Raw genomic sequence first — 21,676 nt, forward strand, 5'->3', positions numbered from 1 at the left:
CAGAAAATTAATGACGGGTAATTAATAATTTTGCACATGGCTGGTGCACACATACCAGTTCATAGATTCTGAGACAGGAGAAATATGGGGGAAAAGCAAACAATTATGTGAATATTTTGTGTGTGTTAAGACATTTATACAAACAACCAAATGAAAAGGATTTTAAATCAGATAAATGTGGATGAACAAAAATCCTGAAAAATGTTACTGTGGCAGTACAGCGCAGACTCAACATCCTGACCAGTTCAAATGAAACAAGTGGATTCAATTTAGATTTTATAGCATTACAGAAAAGAACAAGCTTGATAGAAAACATTCTTTAGTAAGTGATACCATATCACGACATGGGGGGGGGGGGATATGTAGCCTACTGCAATGCTTGACACATTACAAAAATATAAATATATATTGCATGCCTTCACACACACACACACACACGCACACGCACACGCACACAGCATTAGTTTTTTTCTTTAGTAATGTTTATTATGTGCATACATACTCCTGGTTACAAAAAGGGGTCAAAATATGTAGTGGTCTTTTAAAGGAACACTATCTAAATATGTGTTTAAAGGAACACACATTTTGATATGTGGACAAATGCATTTTTTTCTCAGTGCGTGCATTGTTTTAGTTTAGCAGGGTCATCACTAGCTTAGCTTAGCATTATGAATGGAATCCTATGTTGCCAGCTAGCATGTCCCGAGTAAAAGTTATCCCCCCCAAAAACAATTTCCTAGGCAGATATTGACTTGGGACTATATTATGGGGAAGCACAGGCGAAGCACTGCCGCTTGGGCGCAGAGATATCACACAACACATTGTGATCACTCAACAGCCGGAGTGTCTGTGCTGTGTGCTCAACACTGGCCGTATCTCTGCAGTAGCAGTGCTTCGCTAAGTCAATATATGCCTAGGAAATTGCCTAGTCTTTATCTGCATCACTATTTGTTTTCGTTGTGAATACACAGTCCACAAGAAGTAATTTGGTGGAGGGTTTTTTTTTTTTTTGTATCAGTTTTACTCAGGACATGCTAGCTGGCAACATTGGATTCCATTCATTATGCTAAGCTAAGCTAGCAGCAACCCTGCCAAACTAAAACAATGCATGCACAGAAACAAAAGTGCATTTGCCCACATATTTAAATGTAGGAAATAAGTTGAATAAGCCCCATTTCTAAAAAAGGGCGGAGTGTTTATTTAAGGGTCTTAACCATTTTAAATCACAAATCAATGGTCAAAAAATTAGCAAGAATTGCACAAATACTGCGGACAAAGTTCTCAGCACATAATAGCTTAACATAGCACATAATAGCCTTCCCCTACTTGCAGACAGCTTTTTACAGGAAGAAGAGTCAGTGTTGTTCTCAATGTTAATGGTTTCAAACTGTTCATGAGTAGCTGAAAAATGTCTCCCAGTTTGTTTGAGTTTAATGTGAGATCAAAAATTCATGATAGGGTTACAATCTGTATTCCGATCAAGGCCAAAACATGAGCTTGATGGACTTGTTCTCAAGCCACTGCTTGGTTGTCTTTGCATTTTGGGCAGGAGCATTGTCTTGATAAAAAATAACATCTGATCATACCTCTTTAGATAACAACTTTTCATTTGTTGGAAGCCAACTGTTTTGCAATATTCTTCTCTACTCCAAACCATCAAATAACTTTTTACAGTGAAGTTGCTCACCAATACCAGCAGCTAAAAAGGTTCCCCACATGACTTTGCACTGTGGTAGAGACGCATGTATTATATTTCTCAGCAGATTTTCGAAGACACCACTCTGGAGCATCACCATTCAACTAGTATTTAATTTTAATTCATCACTCCACATACAACTTCCTAGCCTAGAAATCTAGACGGACCCTAGCGGCAGCAAATCTAATCTGCCCGCGAGTGTCGTCTAGCAACTCTCAATACCCTTCTGAGCTGTAATCGCCAAACTCTTGCCGGGCCAACTCTTGCCGTGTATAGAGTCGGTGGGCGGGGCCATAATGACGACTGCCGAGTTGCGTTTGCGTGCTTCTAGTTAACACAGAAACTGGCGAACGGCGGTCTTTCGATACAGCTCTGACTCTGGAAGACTTGGAGTTAAGCTTTTTTCTGAGAAAGAACGGCACTAAAGTCATTCGGAGTATGGTTGGTTGTAGCGCTATCCTATCGCGTGCAGAGGGAGTTTGAAAGAAAACCGTTTATCCCGCCTCTCGGATTGAGCCCTGTCAATGGTGAGTTTCCAGACCAAACATCTTGATGTGGGTGTGGCTTGTCAGGCTAACAACTTCCCACATTCTGCCAAAAACTTAAGTAATGCATTAAGTAATGCATTTGCATACATTATGCTAAATTCTTAGCAAAAGACCTTAGCAGCTAAGAATTTAAACATTTCACCAATTTTTCTTGTGCCCAGAAGTGTATATAATATGCATACTTGTGTCATTATAAAATAAGTGTGTGTGTGTGTGTGTGTGTGTGTGTGTGTGTGTGTGTGTGTGTGTGTGTGTGTGTGTGTGTGTGTGTGGTCAAATTAGAGTCTTACCTCGGAAAGGAAGGTCTGTGCTGATTTCTGGGCCCCAACATGCAACAAGTACTCGTACACGTATAAAGCTAATCTAGAAGAGAACAAGAAAAGAAACATTCGTTATATTCATGGTATGATGTTGAACAGACTTCACTGAGAAGAAATATTAAATATAAATAAACTTATTTCATTCAATAAGAAACAATAGCAACACAAATATAGTGCTTATTGACCATTTTACATAAAGTTTGATGCTAGCAAGTTGCTAATGTACACATTATTTAAATGTACACAAGTCAAGTTCTCAGTGCAGATCACTATTTGTGTTGTTGTCTATGTAGTGTCCCATAAAGGTCCCATATATAGGCAGCTTGCTAGGTTTCAGAACATAGCTTTAGACTTTTTGTCCCAAACTGTTACTGTCACTCTAGTTTGGATGTTGTTCAAAAGTGTCAAAGAAAATCAGTGGCTACGGACAACTTACTACAAATTGTTGATTACAAAAGTATACATACACACAAAACACCCATCAACCACAGCGGCTGCGTATCCGTATCTCCACAGCCCTTTTACACTGTGAAAAGAACTGAAAGATCAGCCAAAGCCATCATGGCTGGAGTTGTCACGGCAATCTGATGGCACCATCGTGGTTCTTGTGTTTTTGTCATTTTCTGTATCCATTATGTCTGTTGTTTAGCCGCTTGGGCTAGCAATTACCCAGCTCCCAGTGTACCGCAGGGCTGAAACATACCATCCCTCTGCTCCTATCCTTTCCTTTTCTCTTCCATCAGCCATGAGAGAAAATAGCTCTACAAAGCTCTACTGGCAAAATTGCACCGAGAAACAGGCACAATTTGGTAGAAACACAGTTTTCGCCTGGATGCAGCACATTTGGGGCAAAAACATTTATTTCCACCATGGGTAAGGTGCTGACACAACAGAGAGGCTATTCCATGTGTCGATATCCAAATCTGACTTTTCAACACAGAGAGAATATATTTGCTTATTTTATGTACAATAAAGCACTTCTTAAACAGAAAATAGAACTTAGCATTAGTGCTTGGCAATCGATTAAATCACATCCAAAATAAAAGTTAATTTTATGTTCAATTATTATGTATAAATATCCTATATAAATAGCATGTGGGTGAACTATAAAAGATATTAAGTAGTGCTGGGCAATTGATTAATCGCGATTAATCCCATCCAAAAATAAAAGTTAATATTTACATAATATATCTGTTTGTACTGTGTGTAATTATAATATACACACAATTTTTCACAACAGCATTTGTGTATATTTTCATTTATATTATAATTGTATACAGTACAGGCCAAAAGTTTGGACACATTACTATTTGTAATGTTTTTGAAAGAAGTTTCTTCTGCTCATCAAGTATGCATTTATTTGATTAAAAATACAGAAAAAAGTAATATTGTGATATATTATTATAATTTAAAATAAATGATTTTCAATTTATTATACTTTAAATTATCCTTTATTTCTGTGATGCAAAGCTGAATTTTCAGGATCATTCCTCCGGTCTTCAGTATCACATGATCCTTCAGAAATCATTCCAATATGATGATTCATTTGGAAACAGTTCTGCTGCTTAATATTTTTTTCATAACCTGTAATACTTTTTTATAATACTTTGATAAATTAAAAGTAAAAAAAAATTAAAATTAAAAAAAAGAAGCAAATGTTTTAAAAATAGAAATCTTTTGTAACAACAATATACACTACTGGTCAGTAATTTGGGGTCAGTCTTTTTTTTTTTTTTTTTTAACCCTTTAACTGTCACCCCCCTTTCTGAGAATAGTCATGAAAATGCACTATCCAAACTTAAAGGGCTGTAATTCCTGAATGTTTTGGAATATAGACTTAAGTTTGGTCTTGATTTAAAGATGACAATCAGCAGATTATTGCTGAAGTGAAAGCATTGACAGTTAAGGGGTTAAATACATCAATAATTTTATTCAGCAAGGATGTGTTAAATTGTGTTAAAAAATGATAGTAAAGGAGATTTATATTATTTGAAAATATGTTTTTATTTAGAATAAATGCAGTTCTTTCGAACCTTTTATTCATCAAATATATTAGGCAGCAGAACTGTTTCCAAAAAATCAGAATATTAGAGTGTGACACTGAAGACTGAAAATGATCCTGAAAATTCAGCTTTGCATCACAGAAATAAATGATCATTTAAATTAGGGATGTCAACGATTAATCAATGATCGATTAATTGTCGATAAGACATTTGATCGATAAGACTTATCGATCATCGATTAAGCAGGGTTATGCGTGCGGCTCAAACGTGAAACGGGAGGAAAAATGAAGCGTGCATTCGCATAATTTTGTGAAGATATATAATTTGTAATATTTTATTAACTTTATATAAATCTGATTAATCTCATATAGGAAGCTTTTTGTTGAGTTAAATAACGCGCTAGCAAAGAGCTTCAGTGTAACTTACCAGTGCTGATTCAGCGCATCAGCCTCAGCTCGCGCAGTTCAAACAGCAACGCACGACTAATAATAACTATGATTGGGACTGTCACATTACATAACATTAATGAAAACAATATTTTAATAAATGGTTTTAATTAATTGGGTTTAGGTGACGTTTCAGCACGTTGTTCTTGGAAGTGCGTCCATAAATTCTGAATAACAGATCTGAGGCGGCGTTCGTGTTGTATTACAGGTTATATTTGGTTAGTAAATAAGTCATTTAATTAAATTATAAATAACATCGACTAGTTTTACAATCCCATAGCTCTTTGTTTAGATAAAAAAATCCCTCTCATTCATTTGGTGAACATGGCGTTTTGAGCAGCATTTGCACATCCTGTCATGCTGTCGGCTATAAGCCACTGCTGTGCACGCATATTTTAGTATTATGGTTAACGATTAATCGATTAATTGATCATTAATTTAAACGACGATCGATCATGGGAATTTGTGAAAATTGACATCCCTAATTTAAATTATAATAAATTGAAAACCAAATATTTTAAATTGTAATAATATATCACAATATTTAAAAAAAAAAAAAAAAATTATATATATATATATATATATAGATCAAATAAATGCAGGCTTGATGAGCAGAAGAAACTTCTTTCAAAAAATTGCAAATAGTAATGTGTCCAAACTTTTGGCCTGTACTCTGTGTGTGTGTGTGTGTGTGTGTGTGTGTGTGTGTGTGTGTGTGTGTGTGTGTGTGTGTGTGTGTGTGTGTGTGTGTGTGTGTGTGTGTATATATATATATATATATAACATACAAAAATGGATGAAAAAAATAGATGGAGCGTTCTCTCTAACACGCATACTCCAACACAGTGGGCAGAAGCGTGTATTTGTGTGGGAGCAGGAAGCTTTCCCAGGCATCAGCGAGGAGGTGAACGAGTCAGTTGAAGGAGGCATCCAGGGTGGCAGGCTCATAAATAGCTGAGAGCTCCCTCTGATCAGCCAGTCAATGACTGTGATAAAGTTGGATATGAAAGACAGGGAGGAGATCCAGCGCTCCATCACAGCACAAACATGGCGCGGGAGAGTGACCAGAATGACAATGCTTCCTACCGAGAGATAGTGGCGGTAGTGGGGGGTGTCAACGACGACCATAAAACAGTGGATGAGAGGTTCAAACAAAGTCCATCTAAAGGTCCTATTGCCACAAAGGATCTACGGAATTAGCAAGCCATCTATCTAGTTTAAAATGAAGCAACACTTTTCAGTTCATGTGATAGGCAAAACAAACAGAAGTAGGTGTAGGCGATGTGGCAAAAAAATCATATCACAGTTTTTCATTTCAAGATTTTTTTCCCATGTTGGTTTTTAAGACCATTTAGCAAGATACTGAGCATTACAGTCCAATTAAATTCCCTTAAAAAAATACAGGCCTTTTAAGAGTGATCGTAGGATTGTGATATTGCGTACTTTCTATCAGTTGCATTTCTGGCGCCCCGTCCCAACATACTGTACAAAGACAATACAAGCAATGCAGCAGAAGGGTTACGCTTACGTGACATTGCAGTACCATCATGAAAGTTTATTATTTGCATATTGGATATGCAAATTTTGGAACAATGCATTAGGTCTTAAAGTGACAGCAGCCAAATATCCCTTCTGCTCTCTAGCCCGGTTTCAAAGACAGAGCTTAGACTAAGCTAGGATTATGCTTTAGTTCAATTAGGCATTTAAGTCATTTTTGTCCTAGAAAAAAAAACATTATTGATGTACAACAAACAATGCCACTGACTTTAATATATCTCAGTTGAAGATTTTTTCAGTTAAAACAACTCAAACATGCATTTTAGTCTAGGACTAGCTTAAACAGTGTCTGTGAAAACAGGGGTCTGTATCATTATTGTTAATCAAACAACAAAATAAAAAGACAAAAACAGTCACTGCTCTTGACTAAATGTACTTTTTTATATTTGTTCATTCAATTTCTTACTTGAATGCTACAATAAATACACCTACTGTAGCTGAAAAATAAAGCACTGTATAATTCATTTGTATCTTATTGTATTTGTATCTAATTGGTCTAAATTTTATTGTATTTTTTGTTGCCTTGTAAGGCTAAAAATAGTTGGGCTTGTACAGCTCAGTGACTTTCAAAATAGTGAATCCAACATGAAAAAGAATTGTGATAAGATCGTAGATTCTGCCTGAAAAAAATCGTGATGTTTATTTCATATCAAACACTACTATGAGAGAGGAAACCCAGAATAGCAAGTCAGAAAGTCTAGATTATGATACAATAAGGCTGTGTCCACCAAAGCGTTTTTTCACACGCCTAGCTGGCGTATCCAATTGTTTTCAATTGGAGCGCCGCTTTTTTAGAATGCCATGAGCGCAACGAGGGGCTGAGCGAATATTTCACACTCAAGCACTGAGCGTTCTGTGTTTTTTATTGGTTGCAGAGAGCTGAAGAATGTTCAACATTGAGTAAAACGCAACACTCATCACTGTTACTTTTCACCCAGCCGTCCAATCGCAGTGGAGGACAGGCGGGACGAATACAACTCCAACCAACCACCACATTCTGCTTGTACAACATCAAAATGAAAGCAAGTAGCATAATAATTTACAAATAGCCAGAGCAAATACTTTACATTGTATCTGCATTTTAATATACAGAAACAAACTGTGAAATTATATACTAGTAACACTTCCGCAGATATTCCATATCATAAGCAAAGAAAAAAAAAAACGCTGTGCTGCCAAAACTCTCTCAGAGCCTAGTGTTTTCAGCCAGGTAAAAACGTTTTGGTGAACACATGGCCTAACAACGCAGAAACAAAAAGCCAACATCAAATTGCTTCAAAGAAGAAACTGGCTCTACATTTTTTTGGCTTTTGAATCGTGGCATAATTATTTAGCAAAAGCCATTTCAATGAAGATCACTATACAAGGCCATGTCTTAATTTGAACGGCACCCATGACACTCATTCAAGCTCCGCTAAAGATCGTAGTCAGAAAAAATGGCATATTTAATTTTACATGAATGAAAACAAGGTTGTTAAGGACAGGCCGTTCAGATGTACAGTCTATACAATAGCGTCACATATCACAACCTCCTTTAACCTCTAAGATTAAGCCTTAGACCTTTGAGACAAAACAATGGCACTGACATATTTTAAGATATGTCACAGTGCAACAGCTCAAACATCCATTTTAGTCTGGGACTACACTTAAGCCTTGTCCGTAAATCCGGTGTAAGGTGACTAAAATGATCTTAAAAGTACAAGAACGCATAGACCTCTGAAAACTACAGGAATCTCATCATTTGGAAACTGGGACAAAACACTGGAATTATTTTGTTTTAAGTAAAAAACACAGTTACATGTTTTTGACGGACTTACTTGAGAGCAATTTAGTCAAGACAACTGTTCCACTTTGCACTTAGTTTACTACCTCTCTTACCAAAATAAATAGTTTAGGAATACCAAAGGAGTTCGTCCTCTGGGCTTCAAGAAAACATCTAGCAGCTGCCATCTGCTCAAGTATGAGGGAGCGAGAGACGATCTGGATCAAACTGTGGAATCCCATGAGTGGGCTGATAAAAATTTCATGGCAGGGAGGCCCATGTGATCTGGGTGAAGGAGGGTACTGTGATCTTTGGTACAGGGTACCAGCACCTGGCCCTGATGCATTATTGAACACCATTTATTCAATTGCGCCTTCAAGGAGCACCTTGCGTAGAATTGTCAGGAACATTGAGTGCAAGAGCCAAGAACGGGACCTGTGGTTTCGGAAGGTCCCGTTTGAAAGACAGAACACTTTAAGACATCACAGAGGGATGGAAACAGGGAATTACAGCTGAAGGGACGCAACCCTGAGGTGCGGCAAGAAGAATTGTCTGGCCTTGCTGAGAGAGCGGGCACTATAAGCAATGCTGGGATGCGGCCAAAATAAATTAGATCAAGTTCATTAGTTAAGTTAATCACAGCAAATTCAGCCCGCTAACAAGTACATTCTTACTAACAACCTTAATAGAGATCTATGTTTTGTTTTATTTTTATGCAAAAGTAGTACTGAAAATAATAATATTTTTTTGTAGATTATGCCCAAGTAAATTAAAGATGCACTATGTAGTATTTTTGCAGTAAAATATCCCCCCCCCCCCCAAAAAAAAAAAAACAATAGGCCAGTGTTATATATTTTGTTCAGTTAAGTTCTTACAATATCCCAAATGTTTCCAACTATTTGAAAATTGTGAGAAAATTGCTATTTTAACCAATGAACCGGGACGTCTGAGCTTCTGAGGCAGTCGGCTGTCAATTGTGTTATATCTGCGTTGAAGACCACGTCCCAAGATTCTGCACTCAAACTTGCCGTCATCATATTACACCTTTGTTTAGAATAGGCGCCCTCTAGCGGATGGAAAAGTTGCACCTTTAATCAAAATCAAGAAAACCTTTTTAATACAACAAGAAAACAAAGATATTAAAAATTTCTGAAGAAAAACTGAACGATGTAGGCACCTGCGAAACTTGCTCTCACAATGCACAAAGGTGTTGTGAATGGTTTTTAGAATGTTGTAATGCGGTTGTTAAGGTGTTATGAATGTTTTTAGTATGTTGATTTGCAGTTTCTAAAGTGTTCTGAAGGTTTTTAGCTTGTTGCAATGTGGATGCCAAGATGATTTGAATGTTTTACCAAAGAAAAGTATGTATTATGTTGTATTATGGCTGGTTTCCTGGGCATTTTGTGGTTAAGCTAAAAGGATACTTCACCCAAAAATGACAATTCCTTCATCATTGACTTTGATCCCTGCTTTTAAAGGGGGAGTTCACCCAAAAAAAATGAAAATTCTGTCATTAATTATTACTCACCCTCATTAACAGCTCTCTGACCCCTCCATAGACTGCAACGCAATTTAAAGCTGTGTAACTTTTTTAGTTTATTCTTAGCTAAAAACACTTGGTTCTTTCAAAAATATATGTGAAAGATATATGTGCTCATGTACTACATATTTACTTCTTGCAAGTAATAAAGTATTTTCGTAAGTTTATAATTTGCCATTGAAAATACATAGGGGTGAGGGGTTCGAATGCTGGTCACCATGTTGCCCCTCCATCTTGAAAGTACATTAGCCAAAGAGAGACATACCCATTAATTCAAGCTTCGCCTTTCTCGTTTTAACACTCAATGGCACCGTGTTGAATGTGAAGAGGGGGATTGCCATGTTAATCTTGGACTAAAACGGCCACCGTAGGAGTTAAAACGAAATCAGAATTAAGAGGAACAGAAACTATTATTCATTGCATGGTCATTTGCCTTTTCACCGCTAGATGGGCGAAAATATCACACAGTGTAGCTTTAAGTAGTAAAGGTTGTAAAGGCATCGTTAAAATAGTCCATGTGACTCAGTGGTTGAGTGGTTCAAACTTAATGTTATGAAGCAATGAGAATACTTTTTGTGTGCACAAAAAATGTATTCAACAATCTCTTCCGTGTAATTGAATAATATAATATATATATATATATATATATATATATATATATATATATATATATATATATACACACACACACACACACAATATATACAGTTATACAAAGTTTCAGTCATCATTATATATATATATATATATTTAAAAAAATGATGACAAACTTTGTATAACGGTCACCTTGTTGTTTATTGGCTTCTTAAGATGAATCACGGAACTTGTCAATCCATCTTGATGGATGACTTGGAGGAAACTCTGACCAATAAGAGGACAGTTTTACTCACATGTGACTTGCATAAACACATTTTAGTACTAGTGATAGAGACCCAAGTGTTCGCAAGTAGAAAATCGCACCAAGATGTAAACACAGGAGCGATGTTGGCATCCAAAAAGGTGTTTATTAAAAACTGATGTGCAAAATGATCAAATAAATATGGTTAAGAGCATAAATAAAACGGCTTGTTCAAATCAAAGTCCCTTTCAATTAAAGTGTTAATTTGGTGGCCATATTTGCAACACCTCCGGGCAGCTATATCTACATCTAAGTCCATCTACTTGAATGGGGGAATGTTGAAACTACTTGGCAAACTCACAATTAAATAATATTTCAAATCAGTAACAAAATCTGACATGAACTGTCCCATAAATGTTGTTTCTTATGCTCAAATAAGCTTATTTTTCAGGTTAGACAAACCAATGCGGATGTTCAGTAATAAACACATTTGTCTGGGAACTATAGGGATGTCAATTTACACGAATTCCCATGATTGATTGTTGTTTAAATTAACAATCAATTATTTGATTAATTTTTAGCCTTAATACTGCAAATGCATCCACAGCAGTGTCTTATAGCCGACAGCATGACAGGGTGTACAAATGCTGCTCAAAACACCATGTACCTCACCAAATGAATAAGATGGGTTTTTTAGGGCTATAAGGACTATAAAATTAGTCGATGTGATTGATCATTTAATTAAATGACTTATTTATTAATCAAATAGGACTTCTAATACGCGTCACTAACGCCACATCACATGTGCTCATCCGGAAACAGCACGCTGAATTCAGCAAATAAACCCAATGAATTCACAACAATTGATTAAAATAGCTCTCTCATTAATATTATGTAATATGACAGTCCCAATCATAGTCATTATTAATTGTGCAGTGCTGTGTGAGCTGGACACGCTGAAAACTGGTACACCGAAGCTCTTTGCTACTGCGTTAACTCAAAGAAATGCATCCTATATAAGATTAATCAGATATACACAAAATAACCATAATATTGCACACTTAATATTACAAAAGTAATAAAAAAAGCACAAAATAAAGTCGACTTGAATTAAGTTCCGTCCGAGTCAGAATGTCTGGGTCATGATGTGTGCACGCTCTTCCTGGAGCAACTGGATGAAACGGGCAACTAAACCTAAATAATTCACAATATTTTCTTACATTTATTTATTATGTTTTAATGTTATGTAATATGACTGTCCTTATAATAGTCTTTATTAGTTTGTTCGTTTAGCCTATGCCTGAATCTGAAATCGCCCCCTACAGCCTCATTCGCCATTCCCTATGTTGTCCACTTATATTGTTCACTCGTAGGAGTGAATGAACACGAGTGAGTGAATTTGGACTGCCGTTGTGTGTACATCAGCTCTACACTCATTATTGAGGTGCAGTGTGAGATTGAATGATATATTTGAGGTCTTCTTCAAATAAAATGTATGTAAAGGATACCGATACAACTGTACGTCTGATCACGGCCGCGATGACACCATAGATTCTTCTGCTACACAGAAGACGATGTAAATTAATAAATAGACTGACAATTCAAAGAAGAATGGCCAAAAAAGTAACTGCTTTATTCTTTCTGTGTTAAACCAACTTGTCATTTGTTCAGAGACTGTAGTGCTCTTAAATGTATTGAAAATATCCTTAGAGCTTTTAAATGTTCTTCTGCGTTTTCCTCCTCATTTTGGCAGTTTGTCGTTATATGGGTTCGATTTTTAAAATGCTTAATGTGCCCTCAACCCTCCCTTGTGGTCATATTTTATATTCAGGATTCTGTAATGAGCGTGTTGCAGGTCTGTGTTTTATTGGTTGTCTCCCCACAGCATCATTTTGTGGGGCTTTGCAAACCGATATACTCGTGCAGAATTGTACTACAATATTCACTCATCATTAAAGTAAAATAGGGCATCTAGTCAATCTACTGCAGTTTTTCCTCTCTCAATTATTAGGGTGTACTCACACTAGTCACGGTTGCCTTGTACCGTGCCCGAGAGCGATTGTCCCCCCTCCCTACCCCCCAGCAGGCCTGCACTCACACTTGCACGTAGCGTACCAGGCCGGAGCACGCTTGCGTCATTCATGATGCAATTTTTTGTTTTGAAGAATATCAGAAGAAAACTGCTTTCACTAATAGACTGCCTAATACATTTATCATTTATGCCGCGCAGTGATTTTTACGGAGGCAGCCGACTTTGATGGAGGAATGTACCGCTTTACTCGCAAACTACAAATTATGTTATTCAATAAGGTGATAACCAGGACCGTCATAAACCTAAATATACTTGATTTAATCGAAAATTGTATCCATGAAGTAATAATTTGGTGTTTGCTGTCATAATTATGGCAGTAGAACAGTGCTGTTCCTTGCTCTGGCGCGGTTAGAGCTCACACTGCATGCGTACCGCGCTTGAGCCCAACCGAACCGTGCTCTGGCCCACCTCTTCCAAGCAGGCAAGTGCCGGTGAAACGAACCGTGCCATGGCAAGGAGCAGAGCACATACAACTTGTCAAACGAACCGGGCTTAAATAAATAAATAAATAAATTGAACAGGAGAAACGGCAACATCAGGACGTCCGTCTCTGTGGTATGTACTGTATTTAGTGGCCTGTCAACATTTGTGTGTCTTTACTCGCAGTTTATGAGGACATGATTCGGTTTATGGACTTTTGTATGAGACTAACGTTAGACCTTAGCAGTAGCAAGCAAAACGGCTTTGCACGTCAGACTAGTGTAACGTTATACATTGGATACATTATATGATTTGGTGAAGTCCTGTGACAGCAGTGGCGTGGAAATCCAAAAAGCGTGGATGTTGTGAAGCTTCCCGTCATTTCTGCGTTCAAATCGGTTCAAATGCAGCGCTGCCTTCCCGGAATGCTGTGCTGAAGTGTTGAAGTCGCTCGACGTCAACCATAGGAATAAAGTGGAGCGCGGCGCGGACTATAACCGACATAAGTGCTCACGGACGACTGGATCTGCACCCAGAGTGTTTACGGGCGTGCATTTCCTCTCTTGCTCTAGTCACGCGCACGCGTGCGCGCGCACCCTACCGGGAGAAGAGCCCGTACGGCCCATACAAGGACCTTCCGTTCTATTAACGTCAAGTAGACCCATACTCGTAAAAAACTCTCCGAAACTTGTGAGACACCGGAAGGAGTATTTTTGACACAGAAATACTCTATCAAACATCCAGCATTAGTTTTTGAAACTTTGTCTATGTTTAGGATGGGAATTCAAGTCTTTAACAGTGTAAAAAGCTCAGTATGCATGAAACAGTATTTCACCCCCCCTTTAACTCCAGCTGTAAAATGGTCCCAAACATAACTCCGACGTGCTTGCTTAATTTTTCCTTGTGTCTGTTTCGCGGTTGAGCAGCACACATGCGCATGATCCTGCTTAATCGATGATCGATACATTTTATTGATTGTCTTATCAACAATTAATAGATTAGTGTTTAATCGTTAACATCCCTAATGGGAACCGGAGCTTCTAACGGCAGCTGCAGTGATGCAATGACTTTACCAATAAGAGACTGGCTCATTTACTTACAAAGTGGGATGCTTTCCGCCATATTGCACGTTGCAGTTTCTCCCATTCAGTAATAGGAGAGAACCACCTTTCTAAATTCCATCACACCATAATCCTTCCTCCAATCCTCCCTTCTACAAGTGACAGATATCTTCCCACTTACTAATTGGGGAGTACCTTGATTAGGAAAAAAGAGTTGAAACAAGTCAATAAATAGGATGGATAAAACCAAAACATAAATGCACAAGCATTTCCATAAGTAGCTAAAATGAGCATTCGCTTCCAGTAACGTTTGCGCCACACCCACTCGGCTCAAACAGGAAATAAAAAACAGCAAACCACACAGAAATATTATAAAATGCATAGGAACAGTAAGAACACAGTTAAAAACAGTGATGGAAGTAAGGCAACTTCAAAGTCTCTCCATCACAGGTACGCTTTGAAATGTTGCCTTGTGAAAGCAAACCGAACCAAAAAGAAACTGCAACATTGTAACAAAAGAAGTTCCTGTTTCAGAACACAGAAAACGATCTACAGGTCAGAAAACTCTCTTTGAAAAGCAAATGCCCACCATTGCACAACACGCCGCTTACTTTGAGGTTCATGTTCGCAGCACAAAATGTTTTGACAAACATCATGTGCTGAAGTTTTGTACTTTGTGAGTAAGAAATCTTTTTTTTTGGATGTAGGAGCAATAGTAATAGCAATAGCTGGTACTGCTAAAAATTAAATATTTTATACATCACCATTCAAATACATCAAACGAATGAGAGCAGGTGTTAATGCATGCAAACCTGATCAGCAAAATTGAAATGGTACGCTCTCTTCAGAGGAGCACAGGACATAAAGAAGCATATTATGGAGATGGGGAGGGGTTGGTAGAGACCTTGTCACTGGCTGGGGCCTCAGGAGCCTGCGGCATGCTGTCTTAAAGCTCAGCCTTGCTGTTCAAAAGCCCAAAAAGAGGTCTGCTGGAGGGAATGCCCAGGGGGACAACCCGCGAGTCTCTCAGCCCCTTCCCCTTTTTTTCCTAGATCTACAGTCTCCCTCTGGGAGAAAGCCTTGCCAAATGGAGGCGTTCAGAAAAGCTAACTCCAGTGATGTTGGAGTAGTTGAGTATGGGTTTGTTTTGAGGTGAGTGAGGTAAAAAGAGCTGATGTTACGGTACTGCTGGAACATAAGGTCTTTCTGCAAAATAGCCTCACCATGACTCCCTGTAGCGCTGTGTGGAGTCTTGAGCGCGCTGGGAACATTAAACACAGGTCAGACTGCTTGGCCTACAATATAATGCCAGGTGCGAAATACTACTTTCATAGTCCTTTTACCCCTTCTTCTAAAGGAAGGAAAAAGGCCCATTTAAGAATAGTTATCCAAAAAATGAAGTTGCCTCAAATCAAATAGGCAGGGGTCTAACCCAGCACAATAGAGTGGTACAGGTCTGCCACTTTGTAGGCCGACTGGTGGTTAGCATCGCAATGGTTCCCTCAAGAAAAAACCCATTTGATTTTTTCATAGACTTTTGGATTATTGCTAACAAATAAGCTCTGTGATCAACAAAAGTTTATGATACTTGCATGTTTTGTCCATCAAGATAATTAAATCACAGATAAACACAACTTTTATGAATTTTGAAGCATAAATGCAGTAACCAAAAGAAAAAAACTACAGGTAGGCTATAAACAAACTACACCACGGTCACCACAACATCACCAGAATTAAGCTTCCGACAACTCTTTGTCATCTCAAAACATTTTCTTAGAACGTTTGAGTCAGAATAGTTTATAAAAGCACAATTATGAACATCATGAGGCTGTAAAAAAAAAAAGACTTTAACTGCTCGACGTGATGTTTTAATCTCTCCGACAGTCCAATTTAGCTACTTGTTAGCAACCACCTTTTTCAAGAGACGTAACAGCTTCAAAAAAATCACGAGTGGGGTATTTTGTCTTGAGCTTGTGTTCACCATAGACCTTATTTTTACCATTCAACCAAAACCCCATTCAAAAAACCCACTGACCTTGGGACGATGGAACCAGAAGTCCTAAAATGCTAACTCGCTTTCGCGTTTTGGCCTACAAAGGGATGTCTTTCCTGCACCACTCTATGGGAACTACCAGTGATGTAAGTGTAAGCTGATTGGCCGAACACCAGGGACAAGTTCAATGCTCAAACCAGTGCGCAACGCTTTGCTACTGTTTCCGGTGTGCAATGGGTTTGAGATGAGTTCTCTCGTTTGGTGGGTGTGTCAAATATGTCAGTCCAATCAGCAGCAACGTGTATATAAACCATATAAAAATAGTGGTTGCCATATAAAAAAAGTTGCCAGCCACTACCAGGGTTTTTGACCCTTTTCACCAAAATTGAATAGCCCATAGAATATTTTGTTTAATGAATATATGAGCATGCAATATATAAAAAGAAAGAGCTGACCCTCTTCTTTTAAAGGTGCACTATGCAACTTTCCGTCCACTGTAGGTCACCTATTTTAAACGGCTCGCGAGTACCAGGACTTTTAATATGACGGGACGGAAGACAGTAGCCGGGTGCCCGCACTTCCGCTTTTTCCGGTCAGGTAAAAACAGCTATTTTTATCATAGATACATTTAAGGGGCCAAGGGCTTCGGCCATCCGTCCACTCTCTTCCCTGAACTGAAATTAAGTAGTGGGCTGTAATTTCCACACGATTAACATCAGGTTCATGTACGCCAGGTTGGCTGGTGGTTGTGTTGCCCGCATACCGCCTCCCATGGCCGAGATTACGATACCTGTCGGGCCGGGGCTAGTAATGCTACTGCTAATTAAGGTTGATATCTCTGCAGCACTATAACTTCACATTTTTTTAATGATATCATCGCCCTTATTTCTTCTCATTCTTTTGATGCGTGTAGGTCATTATTTGGATATTTTTACCTCAAATTTACACATGGCACCTTTAAACAACAAAAGTTTTATTTCTTGTATTCCTTTTTTATCAACACTTGAATATGGGTACATTTAAATAAAAAAAAAAAGCAACATTTTCAACAAAAAGCTGAGAAAATATAGTTTTTGTGAAAGACTGTTTGAAAACAAAGTATAGCAGTAACACTGGATTACATTTAAAGGGTAAGTTCACCCAAAAATGAAAATGCTCTCATTAATTACTTACCCTAATGTCGTTTGACACCCGTAAGACTTCCGTTCATCTTCGGAACACAAATGAAGATATTTTTGTTGAAATCCGATAGCTCAGAAATGTCATTTCCTCTCTGAATACGCTGTACAAAGACCATCTCACTACAGTGGCTCTACAATAATTTTAAGAAGCGACAAGAAAAGTTTGTGCGCAAAAAAATTATAAAATGAATCAGCAGATTTATTAATGATTCGGATCGCCAATGTCACGTGATTTCAGCAGTTTGACACGCGATCCGAATCATGAATCAATACGCTGATTCATAACCATTTGAAGCTTTGTTTTGAAATCGCCCTACCACTATATAAAAGCAAATTCTCGTTGATTCATAAAATTATTGTAGAGCCACTGTAGTGAGACGGGCTTTGTAACGACGTCTTTAGTGCCTTTTATGGGTCTTGAGAGAGAAAATGACATTGGTGTCAATGAAGGCCTTTCTGAGCCATCAGACTTCAACACAAATATCTTAATTTGCGTTCAAAAGATGAACGGAGGTCTTACGGGTATCGAATGACATTAGGGTAAGTAAATAATGAGAGAATTTTCATTTTTGGGTGAACTAACCCTTTAAGCCCTATAATACTAAATCTAATAGATAAACTAAAAACAGAAAAGACTTACATACTAAATAAAAAAAATCTAAAACTAACTTTTAACTAATCTAAACTACCATAAACTAGTGGCATGGAGCATTTACAAAGTTTTGGAGCTTGACAGACTAGTCAGTCATTATGCAACTGTATGGAAAATGGGTATTGGAAATTATTCCAAATGTCTCATTGCAAATTTAACATCAAATTTACCAGCATTACAGTTTGGAATGACATAAGGATAAATAAATAAGTTAATGTAAAAGTTACATTCCGATAACAGGGTTTGGTCAGGGACATGACATTTTACATTAGACATGAACCAAGGTGAGGACAAATCAGTTTATGACAGCTCCAAAGGAAAATCTCTAAATGTATTGCCAGAGATAAACGGGTCCCCACGTTCTACTCTCATCACAACAGAGCCCACGCGGAGTCCTCAGATCAAAGAAATCTGCCAAATGTATGCCTTGAGCACACCTGACATCTCGCCTGAGGCTCTCTGATAAAACCGTCTTTAAACATGAATGAATCACACATAACCATCCTACAAAGGCACTGTTAGAAAATCATGTTTTCAACCCTCCTATCAATTATTCACCCAGCACAGACACACGCTAGACAAGAGAAAAGGGTGAAAATGACAAGTTCCTAAAAAGTTCTCACAAAAACCAAAGCACCGCATCCTTGCATCAACGCTGCCAAACTGAGAATCCATCTGCGCTTTTGGCCAAGAGACGGTGCACTTTCGATGGATCCATTTTATAGTGTGTTATAGGTCTGCCACAAGTTGTAATTTAAACTTTATACTGAGTATAGAAACTCTCCCCCACTGAAAATACAAACTGCACAGTAAATGTGAGTTCAGCAGGAATTAAGTGTGCTAAGGTGGATCATCCATTCAAGCCATTTCTGGACATGCAAAAGGCATTTAACATCCACTTAAACATCCAACCTCATAATTTTGAGCGGTCATTATTAACGCAATTGAATTAGGGGTTTCAACAGAACAACTCAAACTGAACACAGGTGCAGACCCAAGCAACAAGTCAAAAATTACAGGGAGTATGAGAACAATACTGTCATAAACTAGCCATATGGACACATACTGAATAATAATACATGCTAAACTAAAAGCAACTTTTTGGACAATCTTACAAAGCAGTAAAGGTTTGACTGCCACATGATTGTTCGGCCATTTCTGAAATTAGATATAGCCAAGATACCAGTCTGTTTGATTTTAAATGAGGTTCACGCAGTTTTTGACCCATGAATTTCCATGACTTTTCCGTGACCTTTCCAGCCATTCATAATTACCAGATGAGGATTTTTAAAAGTCATTTCATGGAGATGGTGCTTTTGAATGCATAATGTAGACAATTCCACTTATCAGTGTCTTATCAGTGTCACAAATATCTCCAAAAAGACCGTTTTACTCCACAAAAGACCAATATCTAGCTGATTAAACTTGGCAGAAAAACTATAAACATCCCTATAGAAATCTCCAGGACGATGTGTGAAAATAAAACTTTAAAATTCTCCTAATATATCCGTGTTCAATGATTGTAGGGACCACGTTAAACTACAATGCACACATAATATGCTATATGCACACAAAGCATCAAAACTTGGAATGTCTTTGCACAAAATATAGGCCCTAACTTGTATATTTAGCTAGCACACAATCAATTTAATAAATTATATTTCATGACAACTTAAAGTTGAACTATGACCATCAATTAATAACAGTAATGAGTAACTCTGTGTTTAAAACTAATTTAAAAAACTTGTCACAAACATGCTCATCAAATTAAACTAATGTATTATACTAGTTTGTACAGCTGCTCGTGCTCGTTTGTGTACGTCTCGTGCACAAGAAGCATCCGAGCATCATGCATACATTTAAACCCTTCCACAAACTCTGCATCTGCACGCTTCATGTAACACATAAGCTACTACCCGAATGCACTACAAAGTTACTTTAAAGCAAACACAAGCAGCGCGTATACACAAAAACATATCACAACAGCTAAACGAGCACTGTACATCACACTGCACAGAATCTGCAAAATAAACTACTTTGTAAAGTGTCGCTGGAAGCCGTCTCGTGCAATACAGTGCAGGCATCAGAGAACGTGCAGGTTTTTAACTCTGTATGTGACAACGCACAAATTCACTTACTTCTCTCTGGCTTGACTATCGGATGGAACGACAGCTCCTTTCCCTTTGGCGTACATGGTGGACTCTGTTTGAAGACTTTTAACCTACTCAACACCTGTCAAAGGAAGTGGCCAGGAAAACGGTCTATCTCCATAGCTACCCGCTTAGTGTTTTCCTCCCTTTTCGTACATCTCCAACATTGGCCACAAATCAGGCACAGTTTCTACTGGGGGAACTTGAAACAGTCTACTGGTGGATTTTTTTTTTCTTCAATCGCTGTTCCAGGATTATTCTCCCCCTCCCCCTGCTGTGGAGAAAAGGAGGGGCTCCTTAAAGGGGAAGGCACGCTGTCTTCGTCGGATTGTTGTATTCTCCAGACCTGTGTAAATCAAGTGGCAAACTTAACTGAAAACTAAAATATGTAATATGCAGAACAGTATTAGTATATATTAATATTTGGATTCCCAATAGAATTAGAAATATGTAATACAATAAATGTATTTATTTGACAAAAGAAGAGGCCAGACCAAGGGTTCTGAGTCCAATCTCATGTTGGGCTTTCAATCAACGTGACTGGATGCGTCTCAATCATCTAGTTCAGTAGTCAGGTCACTGATCAGGGAGGCGGCCATCTTAAAGGATTACTTCACCTAAAAATGAAAATTATTTAATTAATTAAATTACCCTTGTCGTGTCGTTGGACACCTGTAAGACCTTCATTCATCTTCAGAACACAAATAAAGATATTTTTGTTTAAAGCTGATGGCTGAGAAAGGCTTCAGAAAGGCCTCCATTGGCATTCAGTCCCACTCTCAAGACCCATAAAGGCACTAAAAACATCGATACAAAGTCCATCTCACAACAGTGGATGTACAATAATTTTACAATGTGACAAAAATTGTTATTGTGCGCACAAAAATCAAAATAATGATTTTATCCACCAAGTTATTGACGTGAACTCAACGCATGCGGGAGAATATGACGCACATCCGCCGTTCAGATACATGACACAGAAGCAAGGAAGAACGCCTCTGAGTTCACGTCCGAGACCTACACGGAAGACAATAACTTGGCGGATAAAGTCATTATTTAGATTTTTTTTGCACACAAAAACTATTCTTGTCGCTTCGTAAAATTATTGTACAGCCACTGTAGTGAGATGTACTTTGTATCGACGTCTTCAGTGCCTTTATGGGTCTTGTGAGTGGGAATGTACTGAATGCCAATGGAGGCCTTTCTGAAGTCTTTCTCAGCCATCAGCTTTCAACAAAAATATCTTCATTTGTGTTCTGAAGATGTACGAAGGTCTTACGGGTGTCCAACGACATGAGGGTGAGTAATTAATTAAATAATTTTCATTTTTGGTTGAACTAACCCTTTAAGGGCTGTCTCAATCGCAAATCCTTCAGGTGCACTGAAATGTTCGCTCCCTTAAAAGTCCCACAATGAA

General features: G+C 38.0%; 1 protein-coding gene across 3 annotated transcripts in view; it reads right to left on the minus strand.

Moving 5' to 3' along the window:
• zgc:110158 (uncharacterized protein LOC553590 homolog) overlaps positions 1-20,455 on the minus strand; it is an 86,901-nt gene extending 66,446 nt beyond the window's left edge. For all 3 annotated transcript variants that reach the window (XM_067452481.1, XM_067452480.1, XM_067452479.1), the window contains exons 1-2: positions 20,248-20,455; positions 2,535-2,607 (exon numbers count right to left, since the gene is read on the minus strand). In XM_067452481.1, the coding sequence (XP_067308582.1) occupies positions 2,535-2,607; positions 20,248-20,303 (129 nt within the window). In that variant the 5' untranslated portion in view covers positions 20,304-20,455. The remainder of the gene's footprint in view (positions 1-2,534; positions 2,608-20,247) is intronic.
• Between the last annotated feature and the right edge of the window lie 1,221 nt (positions 20,456-21,676).

This window comes from Pseudorasbora parva, chromosome 9, assembly GCF_024679245.1.
Source record: "Pseudorasbora parva isolate DD20220531a chromosome 9, ASM2467924v1, whole genome shotgun sequence".
NCBI classification, from domain to species: domain Eukaryota; kingdom Metazoa; phylum Chordata; class Actinopteri; order Cypriniformes; family Gobionidae; genus Pseudorasbora; species Pseudorasbora parva.